The sequence below is a fragment of the Ranitomeya variabilis genome, chromosome 5 (genome assembly GCF_051348905.1).
Source record: "Ranitomeya variabilis isolate aRanVar5 chromosome 5, aRanVar5.hap1, whole genome shotgun sequence".
In the NCBI taxonomy this organism is placed as follows: Eukaryota; Metazoa; Chordata; class Amphibia; order Anura; family Dendrobatidae; genus Ranitomeya; species Ranitomeya variabilis.
In genome coordinates this window covers 376,835,685-376,858,145 of record NC_135236.1, presented here as the reverse complement: position 1 = coordinate 376,858,145, position 22,461 = coordinate 376,835,685, and the positions used below count along the sequence as shown (strand labels likewise).

At 41.6% G+C, this 22,461-nt stretch overlaps 1 protein-coding gene across 1 annotated transcript in view; it reads left to right on the top strand.

The window, feature by feature from the left end:
- The window catches only part of CPED1 (cadherin like and PC-esterase domain containing 1), a 644,735-nt gene that overhangs the window by 301,776 nt on the left and 320,498 nt on the right, over positions 1-22,461 (top strand). Inside the window, exons 9-11 of the mRNA XM_077264976.1 lie at positions 4,781-4,933; positions 7,233-7,334; positions 19,593-19,753. Of these exons, the coding sequence (XP_077121091.1) occupies positions 4,781-4,933; positions 7,233-7,334; positions 19,593-19,753 (416 nt within the window). The remainder of the gene's footprint in view (positions 1-4,780; positions 4,934-7,232; positions 7,335-19,592; positions 19,754-22,461) is intronic.

Genomic DNA, 22,461 nt, shown 5'->3' with positions numbered 1-22,461 from the left:
TTTTAAATCAGATTCTTTCTATTGAACATTTTTCAAAAAATAATAACAGCAAAATGTACATCATAAATCACTAAAACAGAAAGAAGGTGATTTCACCACTTATTTTTTCAGAGAGAAACTGAAACGTATCTTCTGTGGTATATAATGGCATTACTATATGTTAAGGAAAACCCAAGAATAAATCCATATGGTACAATTTACAGTAGAGGTTATCATCCAGGCAATGTCCATTTATACCACTCATATTGAGCCTAGAAAGGGAAAGTTAGTGTAATGGGCTGGGTGGTGAACCACTGTGCCAAAGCCCAAGGAAGACCTGGAGGGGTGTATCTCGGAGCCTCACCCAATCTGACCACGGGCATGCAGTAGCTAACGACACTGCGGTCTGTGGAGAGACAATGGAGGTGATCCAGGTGCTACTCCAGTATTGACCTTGGGTAGATGGCAGCTGACCCCTAGGAATGGGTAGCTGAAATGGCTCGGGGAAAGTCCAACAGATGCAGGCAGGCAGAGAAGATGACAGGAACCGCAGGTGCAGACAGGACAGTCTGACGGAGAGATCAGCACTGGCAGGTGCAGCTGGCTCAGCTGCTGTTGAAGGAAACACTGGCAGGTGCAGCTGGCTTTGCCGCTGTTGAAGGAAGTACTGGCGGGTGCAGCAGACTCAGCTGCCATTGAGGAAAGCACTGGTGGGTGCAGTAGGCTGAGATGCAAGTACTGTGACCTGAGAACTGATAAGCGTGTTAGGAACAAACTCATGACATTGCACAGGCACCTCCATGTTGGAGGAGGTGCTTTAAATAGTAAGAGACCTTCAGCTATTGGCTGGGGACACTGTAGAGGAACGCGTATGGCCCCTTTAAGAAAGAGGAAGTGCGCAGGCTCTAAGAACAGTGCTGCTAGGAGTGCAAGCACCCCGGGCAGCAGCAGGCCTGGAAGGTGAACCTCAGTGGTGAGTACGCTGGTGTCTCTGCAGAGAGAGAGGGACTGCAGGCAGAGATGTGGGCGTACAGTTAGCTTAGTGCTTATGTATGAATACGTTTTCCAACATTAGGATGCTCAATGCTAGATCAAAGGTATTAATCAATGGACCCCAAATATTTTCACTTTTTTTATACACACCCTTTTCTAAAGCCCATTTACTTTATTAATAAATTTGCCAGGGGTTGGGGAAATAGATTGTACCCAATGGGAAAAAATAGTTTTTCTAGCAGTCTCCAATATTCTGGATATACCAATTGCTGCCGGGTACTCCTCAGGAAGATCTGGTAAAATACCCAATATACAAAGTTTAGGCACTGGGTTCATTGCTATGCCACAAATTGCATTAATTATATTGAGAACAGGCCATTATTGCTGCATCCCCACATCATGTGCATGAGATGGGCATTGAGTAGCTCACATCTTGGACAGTTAGAATTTTGCCTTACACTAAGCCTATGAAGAAATTTTCGAGTTTTACATTTTCCATGGAGCAAATATATGTGAGATAACTTTTGTGCCCAGAAAGGGAGAGAAGAGGTGAGAGGCCGGTGTCCCACTTGCAACTACAATGCGAGAAACTCGCGTGAGTCCCTCACCTCAATACTCGACACTGCCGCCGGCGGTTGGGACTGGTGCATTAAGCTGCATAGAAATACATGCAGCCGCACACTCCAGTCCCAAGTGCCAGTGGCAGCGCCGGGTATTGAGGCAAGAGACTCACGCAAGTTTCTCGCATTGCAGTTGCAAGTGGGACACCGGCCTTAATCTTAGCATATAATCCCATTGATCCTCCATGATTACACCTACATAAGCTTCCCATTGAGATTTAATACTAAGAGGGAATTTATTTATATATGCATTAAGAAGAAGTTTGTATAGACAAGAGATGAGGCCTCTCTTTGCTCCATCCCCTGTAACACAATCAGCCATGGAGTTATGGTAAATTGCCAGGTCATTGTATGACATTTGTATTGTATAATTAATGTGTCAATATTATTTGTGGGCACAATGAAATAGCATAAAGTTATAATTAATGGCATTTTCTCAAATGTATTTTGGTATATTCACACATCACTTTTTTGCCCCATTTTTACCTTGTTTTTTTCTCAGTATTGCCAAGAAAAACACAGCATTTTACTGCCCCACAAAGTGGAAGATTTCTGAAATATCATGCAAATGTTGCTCGTTTAAGCAGTTTCAAATAGGCATCATGTCAATTCTTTCAGCATTTCTACAGCATTTATTTCTCATTCTAATGAATTGCAAAAAAAGCATAAAATAGCCATAAAAAACCACAGGATTTTTATGCAGCGTTTTTCCTACCAGGAAACCTATTTTGATGCAGAAATGTCTGCAGCAAATATATGTAACATGTACACATACCCTCAGGGTCGGACTGGCCCACCAGAGAACCAGAGGATTCTTGGTGGGCCCAGGCACTGAAACCTGCTGGTACACTGGGCTGTCAGTTGCCTAGGGCCCCTGGGGCCGTGTCACACTACGCAGTCCCTGAGTGGGGGGGAGCAGCAGGTCACAGGAGGCAGGAGCTGAGGTTAACCCTGTGCCCGCTGCTAAAGAGAAATGAATATTCACTGCTTTCCACGCCCATGGGTGTGGATAGCAGTGAATATTAATTTCTCTTTAGCCTCAGGCACACCTGATCACCCGGCAGCTGTAGGAAGCTGGCGCCAACACTGCCTGCTAGTAACTGGGAGCCACAGACTAAAGAGAGGTGAGAAAAATGTTTAGTGCTACTATATCCACTGCTTTTAGTGCTAGTAATGGCTGCACAGGCAGGGAGACTGCTAATCAGTGGTGAAAAACATAGAAATCCTACCTGTATCAACTGCCAACTCCTATCTCCGTAATGTAAAAATCTGTCCTTACTGAATACAGATATTACTGAAGAATTGAGAATTTTGGAAATGAGTGATCAGTTCTGGTGGAGAAAGAAGCAGATTTCTCTAAGATATATTGCATAGTTTCTTATTTTCACATGTACTATTGATTTGTGAAATAAAATGAAACATCACTTTAAAGTTGGGGCTCCATACAAACCCATTCTGGAGCATTGTGGAGCATGTCCATGCAGCTTTAACGAGAGTTTCATGCAAGTGTCGACTATTTGCAGGCACTTACGCCACACTTGCTTTAAACGTGCTACACTGCTTGTAGCTCCAGTCTCATAATTAGACATTTGATGATTTAGCCATGACCAGTTGCTATACATCAACATAAAGGTAAAAAGCTAAAGTTTTATTAAAGGGATGCCACACTTACTTATTTTCACTTCCTGACTCCTTTTTTGTTAAGTGTTTGGATTTCTTCTTACGAGTCATTATTTGTGGTCACGTCTAACATTAGGATTCGGCATTACATTGCATCAGTGCCACCCTTCACCTCACAGCACTCTGATACGGGTTGAAGTGGTCATGGGGCAGTGCTGTTGATGGCTTCAAATGAATTTTGGCTGAGAACACAATTCTAATAAAACAGGGGAGATAAATCCATCATCTTCAATGATCTCAGATTCAGTTATATATAAAACATCAGAAATGAGCCTCGATGGGATTTCTTTATTATTCTCACAGCTGCAGAATTGCTTAGTTATTCTCTAGGAAATAGAATCAGATTTATCTAATAAAAAATAGTTTGGGTCCTGAATAGTTTCCAGAATGATGGTGTGGGAAAAGTCAGAGACCACAATGGGCGCTGCTATTTCCATTGCGAAATTCTGTGATCTAAATCACTTACAGCAGAACATTTCTTGAAATATCATCAATATTTATTAATAATGTATTAAGAGGAAGTACAACTTAAATTAATAATCACGGCCAGAATGAGTCAGTCGATTGAAATATACAAGTCAGTTGGTGATGGTTCACTGACCTGTTTGAATGAGTTGACCAATACTAATTGGACCAGAATGATTTTTAGTGCGACTGTTTTGCCTCATACAGCAGTGTGTTGTCGGCAGTATGTTCAGTGGTTTACACTGGCCCACGGTTGACAATAATTTTTATGCTGATATAAATGCTTTGACCACATTCATCGTTAGTTGGGTGATCACCGGCATGTTTACCCTAGCGGATAATTGGAGATGAGCCTGACTATGAATGCTTACAAAATCGATGAAGGCACCACTCTGTTGCCGGCTCGTCATTGCTGATCTGAGCTGACAACAGAGAGCGGCCTGTCATTGTGTACATCTCACAGTGCACAGCACGCAGAGACAGAGCAGGGACTAACCCAGCCTATGAAACAAGTGTCACTGATGACGCTTCATTTAAGGGAGGGGGCAAGATATGCAGCAGTGGCCTCTGCCCCTAATAATGCTTCACTTGAGTATCCCAGCATGCACTGTGATCCTCAAACAAAGTGTTATCTAAAAGGAAGAAGGGGAAAATATAAAAGCAGTTAGATTGTGTAGTCCGGGAAGAATAGGGATTTTTTAATGGAAGTATATTAGAAAATAGATTAGATTATGGCACAAAATAGATAGGGATTTAGAATGAAAATTACTTTGCCTTCGGACCACCCCTTTAAGGCTGTCCAGATAAGTTACAGTATACATGCCTGTTTTTAAATGTTTCTTATTAGAGAACTTATGGTATATATAAAATGAGATTGGTTTATAGCCATCCTCCAGTATAAAAGTAAACAGTGTAACTTTATCCAATAACAAATCAAAATCAAATATTTTGCTACATGGTGCTTATGTACACCACTAAATATAAGTCTTGTGCTTTACATTCAAATTTTGCAATTAGTAACAGTCTAATGTCTTCTTTCCAAGGTAAGAGAACAACTTATGTCCAATGATCTAAGTGCAGATGGCTACACTACTATGGAAGCCATATTAGAAGACGCACTTCATTTTGTATTATACAACCACCCATCCAGAATACTGGAGGCAATGGCAAAGGCACAAACCTGTCTTTCACTAAAGGTAAGTCTTTAATAAAGCTGTAAACGTAAAGAACAGTTTCATTAAAGAAGCACTCCTCCCATCAAAGTTTTTATTTTCTTAATATATTGCAATCATCATATTATATAGCACTGTGTACTTACAATTGTTCATTTTGCCTTTCCACTCAGCTAATTCTTCCCTCCTCCATTAGTTCTATGACATCACATGATTAAAAAAGTGACTAGATGAATCCTTCTAAGCTCTATGTAGAAACAGGAGGTTGATTTTCCCTGCATGACTCATCAGTCACTGCAAAAGTCCCTGGGTGGGGGGGGAGGATGAGCAGCTGGGTCAGGAGTTGAAGAGCGGAATGATTTCTGCAGGGACAAGAAACTTCCTATTTCTACATAGAGCAGAGAAAAAGGAGAATTAGCAGGGTAGAAAGGCAAAATGAGAAATTGTAAGTACAGAGTGCTGTATAATATGGTGATTGCAAACTACTGTGAGGATGAAAACTTTGATGAGAGTGCTTCTTTAAGCAAAACTACATCATCATATTGTATAGCACTGTGTGCTTACAGTTGCTCATTTTACCTTTCTACCTAGATAATTCTTCTGTTTTCCATTAGGTCTATGACATCACATGATTAAAAACAGACTAGCTGAATCCTTATAAGCTCTATTTAGGAACAGGGGGTAAATTTCCCTTATGTAAGTCATAAGTCACTGCAGAAGTCCTTGGCAAGGGGAGAACGGAGCAGCTGGTTCAGGATTTGAAGAGGTGAATAATTTTTGCTGAGAAAATAGACTTCCTGTTTCTACATAGAGCAGAGAAAAGAGAAGAATTAGCTGGGTAGAAAGGCAAAATGGGCAATTGTAAGTATGTAAAGGTAGGCCAGGGCTGTAGTCGTGGCTGAGCTTCTCGGGCTTTGCATGCCCTGGCCTCTACATAAAAATCACGTTTCCCTGGCAGCTTACTTGCCTCTCCATTTTATGCACCATCAGGGCCTCTCTTCTGTTCTTCAGGGTCTCCTCCAGTGACTTGTGAATAAACAGAGACACAGTCCAGGTACAACTCAAAATGCAAAACTTTACTCCCACTACTTCGCAGCACATTCAGATCCATTACAGCGTTAAAATCAGACTTCACATTATACGTCACTTCAACTTTCCCTTCTCTCCTCTCCTTGCCACACGGCTCGAGACCGGGTCCTACCGTATCACACGGAATCTCAGCGTCCTCCCTGTCCAGATTCTCTGCATTCGGGAATTCCCTCAGCCATTTCGCCCCGGTTCTGAGGGCATCAGCCCATGTTACCATCTGCCACATGGCGAGCGACCTGCCTGTCTCTCCTGCCATGTCATTTTGCTGTAGCATTAGCTCCTGAAGCTGCTGAGGTTAGTGTTTCTGGGGCTATGCTAGTCCCCTGGTTCTGGATGGCTGGGCTCTTTTTTTAAATGTAACGTTGGGGGGTATCTATGCTGCTTGGCCTAATAGCCCACCCGAGCTCTATGGGCAACCAGGCCCTTCTGACTCTAATCAGGAAGCTCCCTGCCTCTTACTACAGTGAGTCCTCCTACAGTTAACTATTCACACTGATGCACTACTGTGCTAAACTAGATACACTAAAAATGTCTCCATCTAGTGGTCTATTACCAACACTACGCTTTCCCTGTATACACACATTGAAATACAGTTATATATCTATATATACATTTGGTACACTGTACACCGGGAAATACCTAAGGGCTCAGGACAGCTACTCCAACCCCCTTACAAGTACACAGTGCTATATAATATGATGACTGCACAATATTAAGAGGATAAAAACTTTGATTGGAGTGCTTCTTTAATTTATATTGTGGGTAAATTTGTTTTATTCCTGAACACATGCTTTTTTTCAGATTTTTACATATCATTTTTTACCAATTTGCCAAATAGTTTTTTATGATTTGTATAAGCACATTGTGTCATGCTTTATGGATCTTATGGCCTCTGCTCACTTGTTATGTATTCTACGCCGCTAGTCTGATTTGTTAATCTTTCATGTTTTGTACGCTGGAGACCATTTATAATAAATATTGCTAAGTAAATTAAATAAAAACACGTTTTTGTATTTCATTAATGTGAGGCCATATAACACTACATTCAGCTGTCTGCATGTATAGCTGTAAAATGATATATTCTACTAGAGCAGAACCCCTAATGAATATTATGAGGACACACTGATGAAATTCTTTAAACATTTGAATTTGGAACAAGTACATGGAAAATGAGTAATTCTGTATAAACAGGATTACATTCATTAATATTAATGTCTATGTTATTTTTTTTAAGAACACTTGCTGGATGGACTCCATTCTTGCTCTTACATGGGAACAAGTGGATAACTTATGTTCTTTACTACAGGAGCAAACAAAACTGGGAAAGTTTGAGATGGTAATATATTTTGGTTTAATGTTGGTCATGTTAGTAGAATTGTTCACTGCAAGTGTTATTATAACAGAGTTTGCCACATGCATTGACAAAATAGTTATCTAGTTATATGGAGTGATACTGTTAATTTCCATTATTGATTAAACAAGTAGTAAGTGTTTTTCAGGTCAACCGCTCAGAACAGCCAGCATGTTAGAACATCATATCTACAGTTTGTGAAATAAGTGTTGAACACCTCACCAATTTTCTAAGCAAATATACTGCATTATTAAAGGTGCTATTGACATTATTGACATGAAATTCTCCCCTAATGTTGGTAACAATCCATCCAATCCAAACAGGCAAATAAATCAAACGATAGATGTCCGTAAATTAAGTTATGTGTAATAATGCAAAATGACACAGGTAAAAATGTATTGAACACTTGTCGCAAAAGAGGTGCAAAAAGCCATGAAAAGTCATGACACCAGCTGAACTCTATCAGTAATTGGAAAGCAATCCTGCCACTTATTGAAAAATATCAGCTGGTTCAATTGATTGCCTATAAAAAGGTGTCCAATTACCGAGGTGCTACATAAGAAACATCTCAAGATGGGTAAAACCAGATAGCTGTCTCAAGACCTTCACAACCTTATTGTTGCAAATCATACTGATGGCATTTGTTACAAAAAAATTTCTAAACTTCTGAAGGTTCCACTGAGCACTGTTGAGACCATAATCCAGATGTGAAAAGACCATCATTTCACCATAAACTGACCACGACCCAATGCGTCCCTTAAGATTTCAGACAGAGGAGTGAAAATAATTATCATAAAGAGTTATCCGTGAGCCAAGGACCACCTGTAGAGAGCTAAGTATTTGGTCAGTAATTTACATCAGTATTTGTATTTGTAACCACCAAAAAGAGGGAACTTTACAAAAAGGCCAAGGTGTATATTATTATAAAAGATATATAAATTTTATTGAAAACATTTAAAGCAACATGAAAAAAGAGAGCACCGCAGGTTATAGAAACAAAGTCTGTACACCCAGTCGGTATATAAACTAAGCATGTACTTCAAATATATTACTGTTACATATTTACTTTATGTTAGGGCTAGCGGAACGCACCAAATGAATATATAGATTTTATTATGATAGATGCGTTCGCAGCCCGGGGTCCACCGTGCAGGAGAACCTGCTGCTAGCAAATAGCGGAACTAAATGGCGGTGTTAGCTCTGTTACTTCACAGAGCAGCCATGAACTCAAAGCACTGCGCCCTGTTAGACTCCACAGAGGCACAGGCTAACTGCCTACACAAGAGCAGTCAGTGGTCATGCATGCACACGAAACTCCTCGCCGGAGGTGCCAGCATTCTAGGGGCTTATTTCAGCCGGGTCCCTGAACACACTCATACAAGACCACACTGGCGCAAAGTACATAAATAAAGAGCAATACTAGCGCATGGCCGTGCGGCCATGCGAACCTTAAATATTTGCAGCACGTACAGGACCTTCCAGAAAGGACCAATGAGAGGCTGCCACAGAGCGTGAGCACCTACAGGACCTTAGCTGCAGTGTCTGATCATGTGACCCTCGATCTCCACTGAGAGATCTTACTCTGGGCATGCTCAGAACGAGAAAAGCAGGACTTAGTCCCAGAAGCATCTGCTCGCCGCTGCCCAGCACTGACTTCAATGGCAGAAGCAGGAAAAGCAGCAGTAACTCTCTGTACAGAGTCAGACTGAGCGAGACGCTGGGCCCGACGTCTCCGCTGAGCAGACTCCACTGCGGCAGAAGAAGAATGTGAGACCGCAGCGGAGATGGCCCGAGATTCCCCCTGTGCAGAGACGGGAACTCAAACCCTAACACTTAAAGCCCTAAAATATGGGTAATAATCCCAGAGAGAAAGGGTTAGGGTAATAGATGAATAGGTAGAAAAAATGTATTGATGCTACCAATCTAATTATAGCAATAAAATTGCCAGGGGACGAAGCATTTCATTGCGAAACGCGTGGTGGGTGCCCAGTCTCTATCTCTGAGGTACAGTACCTATTACTATGTACCTTTTATTGCTTGAATCTCTGCATGTTTGCATATCTGTGTGTGTTAAGCTGACAGCATCATATCCTGGTAGCATTCCATCATAAACATGGCAGTTTTGCCTGTTACAATTTTACAAACCCCTTATGTAATGCTGTCAGCCTTTATGAGCACACATAGATTTATTGTCTAGCACTTTTCACATTATGTGGTTATTTTATTGCTATAATTAGATTGCTAACATCAATTGCATTTTTTCTACGCATTAACCCATTTCTAACCCCTTCTCTCTGGGATTATTACCCATATTTTAGGGCTTTATGTAATCATGTAACAGCAATATATTTGAAGTACATACTTATGTTTATATACCATCTGGGTGTCCCCACTTTGTTTCTGTAACCTGTGGTGCTCTCTATTTCATATGTTATTTTAAATGTTTTCAATAAATTTTATACATCTTTTATAAAAAATATATACCTTGGCCTTTTTATAAAGTTCCCTCTTTTTGATGGTTTTAGGTGTGCTTTACGGCCATACAAATATAGGATTATTAGTTGGTGTATAAGTATTTGTAAGCCAGAACCAGGAGTGGGTGATAAATACAGAAGTGGTGACGTGTTTCTACTATGCTTTTTATCTGATTGTTCCACTCCTAATTTTGGCTTATAAATACTGATATAAAATACTGACCAAATACAGATTGTGTGAACGTAGCCTTACTGTACAGCAGGAAGCTGCTAATATTGCAGACATTGGATAGGTGTATGGACCCAGAATTACAATGTGTGAATATGATTACTGTTGTAAAAATGGAAGGACTCTTCTGTTAATGGTTTGCATTGTCAGAAATGTTGCCTGGATGTCAGATGAGTCGTAGAAATAGAACCAGTGAATGTGCAATGCAAAATCCTACTAAGGGTTTCACTTTATGACTGCTGAGTATCTATAAAATTGAGTCAATGAACACAATAATTAGACTGGGGTCCATATAATCAACTACCCTAAGTATTCTGATTCACAAAATTACATTATAGCCAGGTTCAGACTGTCCCATAGAAGAACAGATGAATCTCCTGGTGGACCCCCGTGCATGAGTGGACTGTTGTGAATTCCGTTCTGGAGCTCCCTCCTGTGGTTGCTAATGGTATTTTTGTGAGTTCTGCTCTTGGGCTCCCTCTGGTGGTTTCGAGTGGAACTGCTGCTCCTTTAGGTAGCTGTGGCTGCTATAGAAGGGAAAGAATCCAGCTCAACGATGCAGTGAAAATCCGTAGCTTTATTTCACTTCAAAAATAGCGTGTAAGGACAACACATCAGCACATTAAAACCAAGATCAACGCGTTTCCGGTGACTAAGCACCCTTAATCATGATACCATCATGATTAAGGGTGCTTAGTCACCGGAAACGCGTTGATCTTGGTTTTAATGTGCTGATGTGTTGTCCTTACACGCTATTTTTGAAGTGAAATAAAGCTACGGATTTTCACTGCATCGTTGAGCTGGATTCATTCCCTTCTATGTTTGCCTACGCCCTGACACAGCGGTTCCGTGCTCCGAGCCTCTGGGAATGTCGATATGGTGAGCTGGATTTTGTTTTTTCTAGCTGTGGCTGCTGCCTTCACTAATCGCCTTGCCTGGGTTTGTTATTTAAACCTGCTCTGGGCTTTAGTTCATGCCAGCTGTCAATGTCCTTGGTTGGATTTGGTTCTCTCCTTGGATTTCTCATATGGCCTATCCTTGTCAGCAAAAGATAAGTTTTTGCTTGTTTTTGTTTGTCCATTTGCTTGGACTCTATTGCTCTGCAAATATGTCTCTTTTTGTCCAGCTTGTCAGTATGTCATATTCAGGCTAGCTGGAAGCTCTGGGAAAGCAGATTTGCCCCTCCACACCATGAGTCGGTGTGGAGTTCATTTTTGTAAACTCTGCGTGGATTTTGTAGTTTTTAATACTGACCGCACAGTATCCTTTTCTCTCTGTCTATCAAGTTTAGTATTGGCCTCCTTTGCTGAAAGCTGATTTCATTTTCTGTGTACGTCATTTCCCTCTTCACTCACAGCCAATATTTGTGGGGGGCTGTCTTTCCTTTTGGGGTTTTCTCTGAGGCAAGATAGCTTTCTATTTCCTTCTTTAGGGGTAGTTAGTTCTTAGGCTGTGAAGAGGTGTCTAGGGAGAGTCAGGAACATCCCACGGCTATTACTAGTGTTGTTGTTAGGATTAGGGACTGCGGTCAGTAGAGATACCACCTTCCCAGAGCTCGTCCCATGTTGCATTTTAGCCACCAGGTCATATCAGTGTGGCCTCTTAACCACCAGGTCATAACAGTACAGCTGGCCCACAATGTGTTAAATGCATCTCAAAAGAGGGAAAAGAAAGTTCTGAGTCATTTTTTTTTCTTTGTAGCTTGTTTTGTCTTTTTTTTCCCCTTAATCTCTGGGTGGTTCAGGATTTTGGTGCTGATATGGAGGTTCAGCAGGTGAAGATTGTTATTTCTTTGCTGCGTGGCGACCCGCAGGACTGGGCATTCTCCCTTGAGCCAGGAAATCCTGCATTGCTCAATATTGACGCATTTTTTCAAGCGCTCGGATTGCTGTATGACGAGCCTAATTCTGTGGATCAGGCAGAAAAAACTTTGCTGGCTCTGTGTCAGGGTCGGGAAGCAGCAGAAGTATACTGCCAGAAATTTAGAAAGTGGTCTGTGCTCACAAAATGGAATGAGTATGCCCTGGCAGCGATTTTCAGAAAGGGTCTTTCTGAAGCCCTTAAAGATGTTTTGGTGGGGTTTCCTACGCCTGCTGGTCTGAATGAGTCTATGCCTTTGGCCATTCAGATTGATCGACGCTTGCGCGAGCGCAAGGTGGTGCACCATATGGCAGTGTCTTCTGAGCAGAGTCCTGAGCCTATGCAATGTGATAGGATTTTGACTAGAGCAGAAAGGCAGAAATTCAGACGTCAGAATGGCCTGTGTTTTTACTGTGGTGATTCTGCTCATGCTATTTCTGATTGCCCTAAGCGTACTAAGAGGGTCCCTAGGTCTGTTACCATTAGTACTGTACAGCCTAAATTTTTCTTGTCTGTTACCCTGATTTGCTCATTGTCGTCCTTTTCTGTTATGGCATTTGTGGATTCTGGCGCTGCCCTGAACTTAATGGACTTAGAGTTCGCCAGACGCTGTGGTTTTTCCTTGGAGCCTTTGCAGAGTCCTATTCCCTTAAGGGGGATTGATGCTACGCCATTGGCCAAGAATAAACCTCAGTACTGGACACAGTTAACCATGTACATGGCTCCAGCACATCAGGAAAGTATTCGCTTTTTGGTGTTGCATAATTTGCATGATGTTGTTGTGCTGGGTTTTCCATGGTTACAGGTACATAATCCAGTGCTGGATTGGAGATCTATGTCTGTGACTGGTTGGGGTTGTCAGGGGATACATAGTGATATTCCTTTGATGTCCATTTCCTCGTCCCCTTCTTCTGAAGTTCCTGAGTTTTTGTCGGATTTCCAGGATATATTTGATGAGCCCAAGTCCAGTTCCTTGCTTCCTCATAGGGACTGCGATTGTGCCATTAATTTGATTCCTGGCTGTAAGTTCCCTAAGGGCCGACTTTTCAATCTGTCTGTGCCAGAGCATGCCGCTATGCGGAGTTATGTAAAGGAGTCCTTGGAGAAGGGGCATATTCGCCCGTCTTCGTCACCGTTGGGAGCGGGATTTTTTGTTGTTGCCAAGAAGGATGGCTCCTTGAGACCCTGTATAGATTATCGCCTTCTCAATAAGATCACTGTCAAATTCCAGTACCCTTTACCTTTACTTTCTGATTTGTTTGCTCGGATTAAGGGTGCCAGTTGGTTTACTAAAATCGACCTTCGAGGGGCGTATAATCTCGTGCGTATTAAACAAGGTGATGAATGGAAAACAGCATTTAATACGCCCGAAGGCCATTTTGAATATCTTGTTATGCCATTCGGGCTCTCTAATGCTCCATCGGTATTTCAGTCCTTTATGCATGATATCTTCCGGAATTATCTGGATAAATTCATGATTGTGTATTTGGATGATATTTTGGTTTTCTCCAATGATTGGGAGTCTCATGTGAAGCAGGTTAGGATGGTTTTTCAGGTCCTTCGTGCTAATGCGTTGTTTGTGAAGGGGTCTAAGTGCCTCTTTGGAGTTCAGAAGTTTTTTTGGGGGGGTTTCATTTTTTTCTCCCTCGGCTATTGAAATGGACCCTGTTAAAGTCCAGGCCATTCATGATTGGACTCAACCTACATCTGTAAAGAGCCTTCAGAAATTTTTGGGCTTTGCCAATTTTTATCGCCGCTTTATTGCTAATTTTTCTAGTGTGGTGAAGCCTCTGACCGATTTGACGAGGAAGGGCGCTGATGTGATGAATTGATCCTCTGCGGCTGTTGAGGCCTTTCAGGAGCTTAAACGTCGTTTTACTTCTGCCCCTGTGTTGCGTCAGCCAGATGTTTCTCTCCCTTTTCAGGTTGAGGTTGATGCTTCTGAGATTGGGGCAGGGGCCGTTTTGTCTCAGAGAAATTCTGATGGCTTGTTGATGAAACCATGTGCTTTCTTCTCCAGAAAGTTTTCGCCTGCTGAGCGTAATTATGATGTCGGCAATCGGGAGTTGTTGGCTATGAAGTGGGCATTTGAGGAGTGGCGACATTGGCTTGAGGGAGCCAAGCATCGCGTGGTGGTCTTGACTGATCATAAGAATCTGATTTACCTCGAGTCTGCTAAGCGGTTGAATCCTAGACAAGCTCGGTGGTCTCTGTTTTTCTCACGTTTTGATTTTGTGGTCTCGTATATTCCGGGATCTAAGAATGTGAAGGCTGATGCCCTTTCTAGGAGTTTTTTGCCTGATTCTCCGGGAGTTCTTGAGCCGGCTGGGATCCTCAAGGAGGGGGTGATTCTTTCTGCCATCTCCCCTGATTTGCGGCGGGTACTTCAGGAGTTTCAGGCTGATAAACCTGACCGCTGTCCTGTGGGGAAATTGTTTGTTCCTGATAGATGGACTAGCAGGGTAATTTCTGAGGTTCATTGTTCGGTGTTGGCTGGTCACCCTGAGATTTTCGGTAACAGAGATTTGGTGGCTAGGTCTTTTTGGTGGCCTTCCTTGTCGCGGGATGTGCGTTCGTTTGTGCAGTCCTGTGGGACCTGTGCTCGGGCTAAGCCTTGCTGTTCCCGTGCCAGTGGGTTGCTTTTGCCTTTGCCTATTCCTGAGAGGCCCTGGACGCATATTTCCATGGATTTTATTTCTGATCTTCCTGTTTCTCAGAAGATGTCTGTCATCTGGGTGGTTTGTGACCGGTTTTCTAAGATGGTCCATTTGGTACCATTGCCTAAGTTGCCTTCCTCCTCTGATTTGGTTCCATTATTTTTTCAGCATGTGGTTCGCTTGCATGGTATTCCGGAGAATATTGTGTCTGACAGAGGTTCCCAGTTCGTTTCTAGGTTTTGGCGGTCCTTTTGTGCTAGAATGGGCATTGATTTGTCTTTTTCTTCAGCATTCCATCCTCAGACAAATGGCCAGACCGAGCGAACTAATCAGACTTTAGAAACTTATCTGAGATGGTTTGTGTCTGCTGATCAGGATGATTGGGTGGCTTTCTTGCCATTGGCCGAGTTTGCCCTTAATAATCGGGCTAGTTCGGCTACCTTGGTTTCGCCTTTCTTTTGTAATTTTGGTTTTCATCCTCGTTTTTCTTCGGGGCAGATTGAGCCTTCTGACTGTCCTGGTGTGGATTCTGTGGTGGACAGGTTGCAGCAAATTTGGACTCATGTGGTGGACAATTTGACATTGTCTCAGGAAAAGGCTCAACGTTTTGCTAACCGTCGTCGGTGTGTTGGTCCTCGGCTTCGTGTTGGGGATTTGTTCTGGTTGTCTTCTCGTCATGTTCCAATGAAGGTTTCTTCCCCTAAGTTCAAGCCTCGCTTTATTGGGCCTTATAAGATTTCTGAAATTATCAATCCGGTGTCTTTTCATTTGGCCCTTCCAGCTTCCTTTTCCATTCATAATGTGTTCCATAGATCCTTGTTGCGGAGATATGTGGTACCTATGGTTCCCTCCGTTGATCCTCCTGCTCCGGTGTTGGTTGAGGGGGAATTGGAATGTGTGGTGGAGAAGATTTTGGATTCTCGTTTTTCGAGGCGGAAGCTTCAGTGTCTGGTCAAGTGGAAGGGTTATGGCCAGGAGGATAATTCTTGGGTTGTTGCCTCCGATGTTCATGCTGCCGATTTGGTTTGTGCTTTCCATTTGGCTTGTCCTGATCGGCCTGGTAGCTCTGGTGAGGGGTGACCCCTCCTCAAGGGGGGGGTACTGTTGTGAATTCCGTTCTGGAGCTCCCTCCTGTGGTTGCTAATGGTATTTTTGTGAGTTCTGCTCTTGGGCTCCCTCTGGTGGTTTCGAGTGGAACTGCTGCTCCTTTAGGTAGCTGTGGCAGCTGCCTTCACTAATCGCCTTGCCTGAGTTTGTTATTTAAACCTGCTCTGGGCTTTAGTTCATGCCAGCTGTCAATGTTCTTGGTTGGATTTGGTTCTCTCCTTGGGTTTCTCATATGGCCTGTCCTTGTCAGCAAAATATAAGTTTTTGCTGGTTCTTGTTTGTCCATTTGTTTGGACTCTATTGCTCTGCAAATATGTCTCTTTTTGTCCAGCTTGTCACTATGTCATATTCAGGCTAGCTGGAAGCTCTGGGAAAGCAGATTTGCCCCTCCACACCATGAGTCGGTGTGGAGTTCATTTTTGTAAACTCTGCGTGGATTTTGTAGTTTTTAATACTGACCGCACAGTATCCTTTTCTCTCTGTCTATCAAGTTTAGTATTGGCCTCCTTTGCTGAAAGCTGATTTCATTTTCTGTGTACGTCATTTCCCTCTTCACTCACAGCCAATATTTGTGGGGGGCTGTCTTTCCTTTTGGGGTTTTCTCTGAGGCAAGATAGCTTTCTATTTCCTTCTTTAGGGGTAGTTAGTTCTTAGGCTGTGAAGAGGTGTCTAGGGAGAGTCAGGAACATCCCACGGCTATTACTAGTGTTGTTGTTAGGATTAGGGACTGCAGTCAGTAGAGATACCACCTTCCCAGAGCTCGTCCCATGTTGCGTTTTAGCCACCAGGTCATATCAGTGTGGCCTCTTAACCACCAGGTCATAACAGTGGACCTTCCAACCCTTTACATGAGCAGTAGTTGTCACAATGTACTTAACTGACAATATCAGGATAAAGTAAGCATCTAATCATTCTATTAACAAACAATCCAATGTGTTATTATTTTCTGAGTTAGAGTAATGTAATATTTGAATGCAGTTGAACAGTATGCCCCTAAAGTCAATATTACTGGTGGGTCTTGGGTACCTCAGTCCGACACTGACTATGGTGAGCCATTTCTGTTTTTGTAACATATATTCTGATTATGATTGCAGGCAAACATCATCTTAAAACTAATGATAACAATTGATCTGATTTTATTTAGCCTTTATCTGAAGCAGCAATTAGATCACTTGTGTATTCAAGACAAAATGTTAACCAAAAGTGTTGGACCATTTCTTTTTTTCTGCAAGGGCCCCTTAACATAAGTGGATGGGCGTTCACTTGGGAATAATTCAGAATTTCTTGATGGGTGTGAAAATGTGAAACTACTTTTTTGAAATATAACAACCCTTAAGGTTTTCAAAAAAATGTACGTTGTTCAGTCAACTTCTACCTCAGATCAACAACAGATCAGCTTGTGGGTTGAACCTACTGAAACTGGTGATATACATATGCTTTTACTTATCAGATAAATAAAAAATTGTGCTGAGTTCCTATTAGTTTTCCTGAAAGTACCCTTATGGTAACGCTCCAAATCAACAACCATGTGGGCTTTATTAATACCTCATATAATAAAAAAGTGATTTACTATAAATTTAGTTATGCACATTGCCCAATGACTGATTTACTAATAAATCTCGAAAAAGAACATCGAGATATATGTTCTTTTATATAGATGTGTTCCAAGTCCTCCATTCCATTTTTGCATCACATATTTATAATGCTCCTGTTAACAGAACACTTGTGGAGTGATGTTGAACTCTTCACCGGCTCACAGACACAATCATCAGTACATTATTAGCAAATACTTGGCTGATGATGGCAGTGATTAAAGACAGAGCACTCAGGCAACACTGCCATTAATTTTCTGATGATATCCCACATATCTTTCAGCTAAACGATGAAGACGGGGCAGAAGAACAAAACTAATTATGTAATGAATGAATGCAAGGCCAGGCCAGTCACAACAGACAATTGCTATAACTCTTGTATCACCTCTAACTAAACCCAGACTGCAAGAGAATAATGCAATGTTTCCTTAAAGGTCCTTTCCAGCAGCATATTGTCATGCCATGGCATGACCAGCTTGGAAAGGAGGCCCTAAAATTTATTCTAGAATAACACCTTCTGAAAAATATCAGAAAAATATCAAAAATTCTACGTGTAGCTCTGGACGTATGCTAATAATTACCAATGATTAGAGCTAAGTGTATTGAATTTTGCAACAAAGCTCCATGGTCCAGGTCAGTTCTCTCTGGCCACGGACTGTAGCTGTACAAATTTCCTGAGCTTCCTGGTACCCCGCAGCAGTGTTACATTTTAGGGCTTGACGTGACGTCGTTTGTGTGACATGTGGCACAAAGGTGACATCTCAGCAGCCTGGCAAATCATAAGCTGAGTCCGAGTGTAATAACATTCGCACAGCTCCTACTTACAGCCAGAGTGCACTAATCTGGACCATGGATCAGGGCTGTGTGAAGCTATCCACTCCCCTTTACCGTTGATGAGTCTGATCCCTTACTTTTGGATTGCTGCTTGTAGGTCTGATCGACACACCACAATCCTTGATACAGCCGGATCCTGGTAGTCCCTGTTTGGGGGAATCCTACCACACAGCCTGGACCCCCCGTGACCTATATGCATTGAACATAGACTATACATCTGATGAAGGATTTTCACCTGAATCGTTAATGTAATAGTGTACTTACTGCGGTGTAATTCATGGCTGTGAAATAATGACAATAAATTCTATTTGAAACATCTCCAAGTCCCTTGATGTGTGCGTTCCTTTACTGGGTCTACTAATGTGACTGCACATGATTAGGGAAAGGGGCCCGGAACTGTCCTTAGGACTGGAGCCCTAACTATCCCTGCTCCCAAAGGTACCTCTAAAGGTGAGGGGGTTTGGGACACAAGCCTTATTGTTCTTCTGTTATTCACTATTCTTAGGGAATAAAAGGGGGCCTGAAAGAGAAATGCTACTGATGCTACTGTATCAATATGTAAGACAGCAGACAGGGATAACAGAAAGCAACATATACAAACACTCACCAAAAGTAGAGAGGTATATAGTGAAGGATAGGAATTTGTCAACGAAAAGGGAATAGGACATTGAGGAAAGCATGCATCCAACAATCTTCAGTATCAACAACAATCTCCGATTCAGTACAGTGTGTCCAAGGAGCTTGGAAGCAAAGCTTTCATTGGCAAAGAAGAGAAAGTCTGACCGGATTTTATAGGGAGAGGAAATGACCAGGTCAGGGACAGCTGTGAGAGAGAGAGAGCTGCAAGTTTCTAACCAGCATAGAAAGGGTCATTAACCTCTTTAGCAACAAAGGAAATGGAATCCATTTAATATGAAACACAAACACAATGGCTAAAAGGAAGATTCACAATACATAGTGATTTTCTAACCTCATATCTCCCAGAAGGACGTGACCCGCTCGAGAAATTAGCAAACCCTTTGTCTGAAGTGCATTTAGCTTTACATGGGTTGTTTGCGAATAACCAAAAATGATGGTTGTAAATGTAGTAATGTATAGAATAACCATTACTCACTAGTAAATTGCCCTGCCAATCTAGCACCAGCTTTTGTTTTCATTTGAACATCCATGACATGCTGCTCTGGTCCCAGTGATACCAAGGCACAGTTAATGGCGTTACTATTGCTGTAACACAGTAAGACAGTTCTGCATTGACCTAAGAGTGTAATCTGAAAAATCTTAGAAAAGTGCCATCTGACAACATAGTTAAGGCTGCCTAAGCTTAGCAACCAAAATGTTAGATATGGCTCTGAAGTGCTCTTATCAAAGCTGGATTGGTCTTTGTCCAAACATTTGAAGTGCATTACTCATGATGTCATGTGGTGTAAATAAATATATATTAGCAAATTTTTATAGCAATTGTTAATGTTGTCACATTCTATACTTTACAGCTGTATCCTTCCAATTCTGTTCAAGTAAAGGCATTAAGCCATGACCTTTATCACAGAACTGACCTTAGGGATAATCTTGAATCGATCCTGGCAGTACATGATCTGCTCTCTGACTTGTGTGAATGTTTGCAATCCTTTCAAGAAAACCATTTGACAAATAGGTAAGTTGGTCCATGTTGCTATTTAGGGAAACGAGTTTTATAAATACTTTTTTTTTCTAAGCCATATACAAAATAACTTTCCTTACTTTGACTTTTAGAACTCAATATTTTTCAATGTAGGTTCACAATGAAGCTTGATATCACCGGCTAAAGTACTTTTCAAATCAGTTGTTAACATGTTTCCAGAATTACTGATATAGTATACCGTACTCCTGTCTGCTGTCATTAAATAAGATCTTTCCAAATTTATCAATCAAGTATGGCTGGAAATTTTATAAAATACCATATGGAATATTGGTACAGTTGGTTTGGCTCCTAACAAAAATGATAATAAGACAGCATTCTGTATAAACTGTTTTATGTTCTGAACGTGTGCTGGTGCTGTAGATGGGAATTGTTCTATAATAACATGATTCTTTTCTTTCTTGTCAGCTATTTTTAGATTCCATTTGTTACTTTAATGCAGTAGTGCTTGTTGTAAGCGTACAAGCTACTTTTATAGCACATTTCCAGCTAAATTGTATTGATTCCCCTTTGATTCTCTAAAAAAGTGTTTATGGTGAATGAGCTACAACATATTGTTGTATAGTGTTTGGATTGTCTTCCAGAAGTTCATAATCTTTCATCTGATTTACCATATTTTATAGAAATATTTTTTTAGGTTTTTTTTTTTAATTTATATTTATTATACTTTTGCTTTGAAAAAGTTCTTTTTTATTATTCCTTGTGTGTCACAACAAGTACTTTATTAGTACAAATAATTATGCAACAAGTCTACTGTGTGTGAATATATTCTTAGATTTCCAGCAAAAGGTGTGTTGCAAATGTCACCATTGTACTATTGTATAGGAACTTGGAGCCTGATTCAATAAGACTAGTGTGGTTTACACCAATCTTAAAGAGGATTTCCACTACTTTTTCATTGACGACCTATCCTTAGGGTAAGTCTTCAATGTCTGATTGGTCGGGGTCCGACACCCGCCGCCCCGCCAATCAGATGCTATCGGTGTAAGCTAAGGATAGGTCATCAGTGCTAAAGTAGTAGACAACCTCTTTAATGAGACTAAATTACATATTGCCTAATTCATTAAGAGCACAGGCCACCTAAAGAATTTGGTGCATCTTACAACCAGTGTATGCCACCTCCCGAAATGTTTCTTGCAAAATTTACACCACTAAAGTAGCATGCATATTTATGTACCATATTAGACGTGCGGGCTTAACCACTCCTCGTACCACCAAGGCTCGGCCCATTTTGTCAAAGCTGACAGCGACTGTTGTAAAAATTAGAAAAATTGCTAAATTTTTGTGCAAAGCATTTGAGACATTTCAATATGTTTCACATTAGCAAACCGGCAAAAAGGTCCTTAACCCCTTTCTGACATATGATGTACTATCCCGTCGAGGTGGGGTGGGCCTGTATGACCTCCGACGGGATAGTATGTCATATGCGATCAGCAGCGCTCACAGGGGGAGCGCGGCCGATCGCGGCTGGGTGTCAGCTGACTATCGCAGCTGACATCTGGCACTATGTGCCAGGAGCGGTCACGGACCGCCCCAGCACATTAACCCCCGGCACACTGTGATCAAACATGATCGCAGCATTCCGGGGGAATAGGGAAGCATCGCACAGTGAGGGGGCTCCCTGCGTGCTTCCCTGAGAACCCCGGAGCAACGCAATGTGATCGCGTTGCTCCGAGGGTCTCCTACCTCCTCCTTCCTGCAGGCCTTGGATCCAAAATGGCTGCAGGGCTGCATCCTGGTCCTGCAGGGAGGTGGCTTACCAAGCGCCTGCTCAGTGCAGGCGCTGGTAAGCCTGCAGCACTGTAAGTCAGTGCAGTGCTGTAACAGTGCTGAGAAAAGTGTCAGATCAGCGATCTTACACTATAACATGATGCCCCCCCCCGGGGCAATGTTATAGTGTAAAAAAAAAATATTCACATGTGTAAAAAAAAAAAAAATCCTAAAAAAAAAGAAGAAAATATATTGTTCCCATAAATACATTTCTTTATCTAAATGAAAAAAAAAAAATAATAAAAGTACACATATTTAGTATCGCCACATCTGTAACGACCCGACCTATAAAACTGTCCCACTAGTTAACCCCTAGTGAACACCGTAAAAAAAATGAGGCAAAAAACAACGCTTTATTATCATACCGCCAAACAAAAAGTGGAATAACACGCGATCAAAAAGATGAATATAAATAACCATGCTGCTGCTAAAAATGTCATCTTGCTCTGCAAAAAATGAGCTGCCATACAGCATAATCAGCAAAAAAATAAAAAATGTATAGTCCTCAGAATAAAGCGATGGAAAAATAATTATTTTTTCTATAAAATAGTTTTTATTGTATAAAAGCGCCAAAAACTACAAAACTAAAAAAAGATATCCATTTTACCAAACGTGGAACAGTATAAACGCCCCCCCCCCCCCCCCCCCGAAAAGAAATTCATGAATAGCTGGCTTTTGGTAATTCCGCCTCACAAAAATCGGAATAAAAAGCGATCAAAAAATGTCACGTGCCCGAAAATGTTACCAATAAAAACATCAACTCATTCCCGCAAAAAACAAGACCTCACATGACTCTGTGGACCAAAATATGGAAAAATTATAGCTCTCATATCATAATTTTTTGCCAATCATAAAAATCCGCTAAAAAATCCGCTATAAAAGTAAATCAAACCCCCCTTCATCACCCCCTTAGT